At 42.7% G+C, this 7,105-nt stretch overlaps 1 protein-coding gene across 2 annotated transcripts; it reads right to left on the bottom strand.

Annotated features, from left to right (window-relative positions):
* On the bottom strand, positions 1-5,636 carry nxnl1 (nucleoredoxin like 1). 2 transcript variants are annotated; one of them, XM_079813555.1, is made up of 3 exons: positions 5,205-5,636; positions 4,023-4,420; positions 1-1,299 (listed from the first exon to the last, which is right to left on the bottom strand). In XM_079813555.1, the coding sequence occupies exons 2-3, from the start codon at positions 4,346-4,348 to the stop codon at positions 978-980; spliced, it is 648 nt and encodes a 215-aa protein (XP_079669681.1). In that variant the 5' UTR covers positions 4,349-4,420; positions 5,205-5,636; the 3' UTR covers positions 1-977. The 2 variants fall into 2 exon arrangements, with proteins under 2 accessions (XP_079669681.1, XP_079669680.1); XM_079813554.1 differs by having other exon boundaries at positions 4,023-4,356; positions 5,205-5,373.
* Positions 5,637-7,105: the final 1,469 nt, after the last annotated feature.

Genomic DNA, 7,105 nt, shown 5'->3' on the forward strand with positions numbered 1-7,105 from the left:
CAATTTTCTTTGTAATTTCAGAGTTTATTAGTAATGCAAATGTTAATAAAAGCATGCGTGATAAAAAAGAGCATTTGCTTATACATTAATGTCACACCAGTCATCTGATGATCCTCATAATCAATCATGCTCACATATAATCTGGAAATATAAAAATCAGAGTTAAAAAAATTATCTTAGACTATTTGTAAATCAGCTGATCCTGGAATTGAGAAATTGAGCTCGAATAGCAATCATTCAGAAATTACAGACTTTATAAGAGGCTTTAAGTTGACTTAAAAATATTTAAAAACAACTAAAAATCAAATTGTTTTATTTTATTTTACCCCTATTAGTACTACTATTTTTCTTCCTTTTGAATAACTGTTAAAAACTTTAGTGTGAAATTACAGTATATTCCAGGAATAAAAAAATGTAAGTAATTTGGCAAAAAATTAACCAGAATGCATTTGTTTCACAATAAATTTCTGACTATGTTATTGTAAAATAATAGTCCTGTAAAATCCCGGAAATTTTGACTGTGCCAGATTCTCTCAGAAAACCTTTATATCCAAGAAGTCCAAAGTATATAAATACTACACATGATTACAAGCTTATTTCATCGGTTAGAAATTGAGAGTAGAAATATATATTTTTAAAATCCTTATTAATACTTATCCAGTAAATAATCAATAACTGACTTTTCAGTGTTTTGGAATCCTGAAATTAAACGATTTAGTTTATAATAATTTAGTTATTTTAATCTGTAGACAGTTTTTTACAGCCGATGTACAATTGTTGTGGACAATGATGGGCTTTGGAGTCAAAAACATGGAGAACTGCTGCTGTAGACCATCCATCTTCCCATTTCAGCCTTGCTATTCATCTGTTCAGTGACATTTATTCAACTGTGTCTCTCTACAGCGTTTACTCGTGGCTTCTGTCCATATCGCTAATGTTATTAGAGCATCAGCTGAGCCAAAGCAAAAGTTCAGACCTCAGCCCCAAGGTCCACCTCCATCATTTCCATCTTCCTCTCCATCATCGTCCTTTTTGTTCTTCTTCTTTTTCTTCTTGTCCTCCACCTTGTATTTGACTCGTCGGATGGGGTCGGTTATGCTGCGCATTTTGCCCTCGTCAAACTCCTCGTTCATCATGAAGTTCCTGTCGATCAGCTCCGCCCCTTCCTGCCAGTTGCGGTAGCAGTCGGGCCCCAGCGAGCAGATTTCCGCCACAGCGTTAGGCGTGAGGACGGAGCAGTCCGGACGCAGGACCACCACCCTGGGGAGATCCTTCACCTCAAACATCACTCCCAGCTCCCTGTGAACGACGCAAACATGACACTACTGATGGAAACACAGGTTCATAAACATCACATAGCTTATAGATCAGTGGTTCTCAACCTTTTTGTCAAGAACAGTATTCAAAGATCCTCCAATGGAAGCTAACTAGAAGTGTCCCGAGAAAGCGTTCAATCGCAAAACTTTTACGTGCTTTCAGAAACTTTGCGTTTCTTTAGAAATTTTGCATTCGCTTGCAAAATTTTGCACTCCCCGAGAAACTTTTGTGTTCATTCACAAAACTTTTGCATTCCATTAGAAAGTTTGCATGCATTCACAAGACTTTTGCTTTACCTTAGAAACTTTGCATTCGATCACAAAATTTTTGCGTTACAAGAAACTTTACGTTCACTCGCAAAACTTTTGCGTTTCCCTGAGTAACTGTTTGCGACTCTCAAATTAGAAGAGGCCTACAATACTCATATTCTGTGGTACAGTAAGGGAGTGGCTAAGCCAGACAAACCCAAAATACAAAGCTCAGAGAGCGAGAGGCCTATACAACAAGTCTTTTTTAGGCAAGAGAAAAAGCCTTCTCTTTTTCTTTTAACTCTTTAGTAAAGACAAAAAACTGTCTACACTGAGCTCTGGGGGGTGGAGGCCTCAGCAGGACGACTCTCAAGAACGAGAGGAAGCCTTCAACCCTCACCATGGGTACTGCTCTGAAAATAAACTAGCCATAACTCTGGGGAGCCAGAGTCAGCATGGCAACTCTAAACAGCAAGAGGGTTCTCAGCTCAGCCCTTGAGTGTAGCTCTGAGGAGGCCGATAGGCCTACCACTCCTCGCTATTCAACACACAGCAAAGGCCTCAACAGAATGACTCTCACAGTGAGAGGAAGCCATGAAAGAATATATTCAATGCAATCTAGCTAATTTCAGAAACCACATTTCTAGTCACAGAATGCTGCGCTAGAAGCTAGGCATAATATGGCTTTTACAAGACAGCAGCTTTTTATATAATTCCATAAAAGGGGCTTGAGGGAACGGAGGCCAGCCAACCAACTTTCTTTTTTTGAGGCAATGTTGTGTGCCTCTACTGGACCCAGGACGCTGGTTGCGTCTGTACTGTATTACCTCCCTGAGCTCTCTGTGACCTGGTCCTTGCCAGAGGTGGTACATGAGAAGAGACGCTATCTATCTGGCCCTGTCTTTAATCCTCAAACTGAGGCGGGCCAGGATCCCCTGACTGTCTCGACGCAGACTCAAACCGGCACGTTACATAGGTTTTAAAAGCAGCCGAGCGCGCCCTCACCTCTCTGAAGTTCCCGACCACCGCCTTGACGGATGTGCCGAACAGTTCAGAGGGTGACACCGGAGCATCAAGGAGAAAAGACTTCTCTTTGTTCCGATGCTTACCAACTTCACTCACAGATGACATCAGAGGAAAGACCCTGCCGCGTATGCCCTGCCATTCAAACGTGATGTCTTTTTCAATGGTTTAGATGGCAGGGTTGGAGCTCTCAGTGTCGATGCTTCCGATTGATGAGACGTTCCCAAACTATCTTTCATTAGGAGAAGCATCGACACCGACACATAACCGTGCTCTTGAATTTGCTCGATATTAGCATAGTTTGGTGCTGATATCGATGGATGCGTGCAGAGTACGGGTTCTTCCATGCCTTCTCAATCTCAGAATGGAGATCCGGAAAGAATAGAAGGCTCACCGGAGCTGTTGGGTTGTGGCTCGTCCAACCTTCCACGAGCGGGCTCTTCCCTACCACCCTGCCATGGCAATGCTACCTCCACCAGCTCTGCATACGGGTGGTAGAGCCAGTAGAGCACTAGCAGCTGGACCTGACGATGCAAGATACAACACATCGTCTTCCAGCAGCTCACGCCGAGGGGCATGAGAGATTTACACCCTTGTCAAATTCCTCGGCAAGCATCATCTGAGATCCCCACAATCTCAACCTTCTCATCGCCTCAGTGTGAGCAGGACGCGAGCCACAGGGCACAGATGACAGTCCCTTTTCCCTCGAGAAGAAAGACAAACAAGAGCAGAGCGTCTTCATGGGAAGACCGTCAGAGTGCACGTAAATGGACCCCTCAAGGACCCCTGTGCGTGCTCCTCATCCAGACATGAAACGCACAGGTTGTGTGTGTCTTCTTGTGTCAAATATCTCGGACACGGACTGCCACACTTCCTGAAGCGCATGTCACTTGCAATTGTCATTTCACTGTTGTACACTGTTGTAAAAATTTCTTTAGGCGCCCCTTTTTTATCTCTGGGTCGCACTGACGTCATGGCTGTTGTCGGCCAATACATTTGTTGTGATTATACAGTGCTTCAGTCATCAGTCACGCTGAGGCGTTCCCTATAGCAGTGCGAGTTCCCTTTCGAAAGGGAACTTGTGCGCTCCTTTTGAAACTTAGCGTTTGGTCGTAAAACGTTTGCGTTTCCCCAAGAAACTTTGTGTTTGCTCGCAAAACTTTTACGTTCCCCCAGGAACTTTTTGTGTTCACTCGCAAAATTGATTTAAATGACTATAGCAAGTACACAGTACTAGCAGAACAGGACCGTAGTTTTTCCTCAAATTGCCCTTAAATTTTTTTGGTTTTATTTTAAAAATGAAAAGCCATCTTGCAGACTATTTTGATGTGTGCTGAGGGGCCACTGGTAAAGAACCTCTGTACTTGAAATCACAGTTTCATGTTTTGCAGGCTGGTATGCTAGTAAGCTATTCCGAACAAAAAGTGCACGTACGTCCTGTAGGGGTCTTCGTAGGGCAGGAACAGGCAGCGTTTGGGCAGCTCCTTCAGGAACTTCTCCTGCTGCTCCTCGGACGAGTCCAGCGAAATGTACAGCAGCACCAGCTGGGCCGATCGCTCCACGTAAAACTCGTCCGTCAGCTTCTTGTAAAAGTCTTTGAGCGTCGGAGCGAAGTCCTGACACTTCTCGCACTCGCCCGAGCCAAAGAACAGCATGAGGATGCGGTTCTGGAGCCGCAGGATGATCTCGCGCTCGGTGTCCAGCTCGTCTTTGTCTTTGTTGTTCTTCACCAGAACCTTCCCCAGGAACAGGTCCACCATGACAGCTTCTGAAGAGAGATCCTTTACAGATCAGTGCTGGATAATATTATGTGAAGCGGTAGAGCTTTCATTCTGCATGAAGGGGGAAAAAAATAAGTCTAATTAGATCTAATCTTAATTACAGCAACTGATTGCTTTGCACAATTGATAAAGAAATTCCGACACTAACGATTTATAATGTTACAAAATATATATTTTTCAAATAAATGCTGTCCTTTTGAACTTTCCATTCTTCAACGAATTCTAAACAAAGTGTATCACAGTTTCCACAGAAAATCTGAAGCAGCTCAACTGTTTTCAACATTGACAATCAGAAAAAATTAGTTGTTCCAACTAAAAGTTCGGTCAAATGTGGACAAACCCAACCGTTGGGTTAAAATTTTAATTAAAAAATGTAACCCAACATTTGGGATGAAACAACCAAGCGTTTTTAGAGCAAATTATTAGAATGATTCGTGAAGGATCATGTGACTCTGAAGACTGGAGTAATGATGATAAATTCAGCTTTGATCACAATAATAAATTACACTTTACTATATATTCACATAGAAAACATATCTTTTAAATTGTAATATTTTACAATATCACAGTATTACAGAATTACAGTCAGAGGCGTCCTGCCCTATAAACACTCAAGAGATTATGAGTTTCTGTACAAACATTGAACCAAAACTCAAATACAAGAGATCTCAGAGTATCTAAGAGACTAGTGGGCCTAAAAGGACAACTAGACAACCTTTTCCAGTACCCATTTAAACATGAAGCATTAAACCTAAGCTGCATGTTGCATCTACAACCCCGAAAACTCACTCAATGTTATGTTCAACTCAATGCATAAAAGCCACCGCTGACGCACCTGACTGAGTCTCGCTGTCGATCAGAACCCAACCGATCATCGGTCCTGCAGGTTGACCGTGTTGTTTCCACACGCCCGGTTCACAGAGATTACGGGGTTAAAGCGACACCAGACAGTGTCTCACATCGTTCAGTCACTCTGTTTATTTACTCTTCAGTCAGAGAGATCTGAGGATACAGTGAACAGACCACCTAATCTACACCAACCCACCGTCATAATCCTATTGAGAGAGAGAGAAGAGTGAGTGAGAGAGAGATTAGTACCCATAGACTCTTCTGGGGGCGTTTAATCTGACATAGGGTAATTTAAATTAACTACCAAAAGCAAAGCATATGCTGAATGCACCACTGAGATTCAAACATGCATTTTTGTTTCGCTTTAATGGTGAAAAGAATCATATCACACTCTGGAAGGATTACGGCCATGTTTGTCAGAGATCCCATAAGCCTTCTTGGCTGAAAATACACCACAGCCTTAATAATCCAATAGAGAGAGCGGAGACAGGAGTGGCTACAGAAGGCAAAAGGAGAACGAATGGATAATGAATGCGTTTTAAATGAGATATGCTAATGAAACATTCAATAATAAACATGCAGAATTAGTCACGTGCATTTCACCTGAGCTCTGGGCTTTCTCTCCTGCTAACTCTGCTCATGCTGTGAGGATAATGCTGATCCCGGGAGCTTTAATTACACCTGCAGAGAGGTGTTTGTTTGTTAATATTGGAGTCAACCCATGCAGGCAAAAGCATCTTTCTCTATTGATGGCCATTATGTTTCCTGAACATATTAATCACAAATATTCCATCATATGTAGAACAAACTCAAACCTGTATCTAGAAACGGATTACTCACAAATGTATATTTAGTGAATCATTAGATTTTATTTTGCAGAAAGTATATATGCAATGTTTTGCAAGTAACATATACACCAGGGGTCTCCAAACTCGGTCCTGGAGGGCCACTGTCCTGCAGAGTTTAGTTCCAGCCCCAAATAAACACACCTGAACCAGCTAATCAGTGTCTTACTAGGCCCAAGTGAGACACTGATTAGCTGGTTCAGGTGTTTTAAAAAGGTTGGAGCTAAACTCTGCAGGACAGTGGCCCTCCAGGACCGAGTTTGGAGACCCCTGATATACACTCACCTAAAGGATTATTAGGAACACCTGTTCAATTTCTCATTAATGCAATTATCTAATCAACCAATCACATGGCAGTTGCTTCAATGCATTTAGTGGTGTGGTCCTGGTCAAGACAATCTCCTGAACTCCAAACTGAATGTCAGAATGGGAAAGAAAGGTGATTTAAGAAATTTTGAGTGTGGCATGGTTGTTGGTGCCAGACGGGCCGGTCTGAGTATTTCACAATCTGCTCAGTTACTGGGATTTTCACGCACAACCATTTCTAGGGTTTACAAAGAATGGTGTGAAAACGGAAAAACATCCAGTATGCGGCAGTCCTGTGGGCGAAAATGCCTTGTTGATGCTAGAGGTCAGAGGAGAATGGGCCGACTGATTCAAGCTGATAGAAGAGCAACTTTGACTGAAATAACCACTCGTTACAACCGAGGCATGCAGCAAAGCATTTGTGAAGCCACAACACGCACAACCTTGAGGCGGATGGGCTACAACAGCAGAAGACCCCACCGGGTACCACTCATCTCCACTACAAATAGGAAAAAGAGGCTACAATTTGCACAAGCTCACCAAAATTGGACAGTTGAAGACTGGAAAAATGTTGCCTGGTCTGATGAGTCTGGATTTCTGTTGAGACATTCAGATGGTAGAGTCAGAATTTGGCATAAGCAGAATGAGAACATGGATCCATCATGTCTTGTTACCACTGTGCAGGCTGGTGGTGGTGGTGTAATGGTGTGGGGGATGTTTTCTTGGCACACTTTAG

This window comes from Gobio gobio, assembly GCF_949357685.1.
Source record: "Gobio gobio genome assembly, chromosome: 3".
In the NCBI taxonomy this organism is placed as follows: Eukaryota; Metazoa; Chordata; class Actinopteri; order Cypriniformes; family Gobionidae; genus Gobio; species Gobio gobio.

Bases quoted from the DNA above. Each gene is read 5' to 3' on its own strand.
- nxnl1 (XM_079813554.1), bottom strand. From the start codon at position 5,244: ATGATCGGTTGGGTTCTGATCGACAGCGAGACTCAGTCAG. The intron at 4,357-5,204 runs GTGCGTCAGCGG...ATCTCTCTTCAG, and splicing joins CGACAGCGAGACTCAGTCAG to AAGCTGTCATGGTGGACCTG. The intron at 1,300-4,022 runs GTACGTGCACTT...CGTCGTTCACAG, and splicing joins TACGAAGACCCCTACAGGAC to GGAGCTGGGAGTGATGTTTG.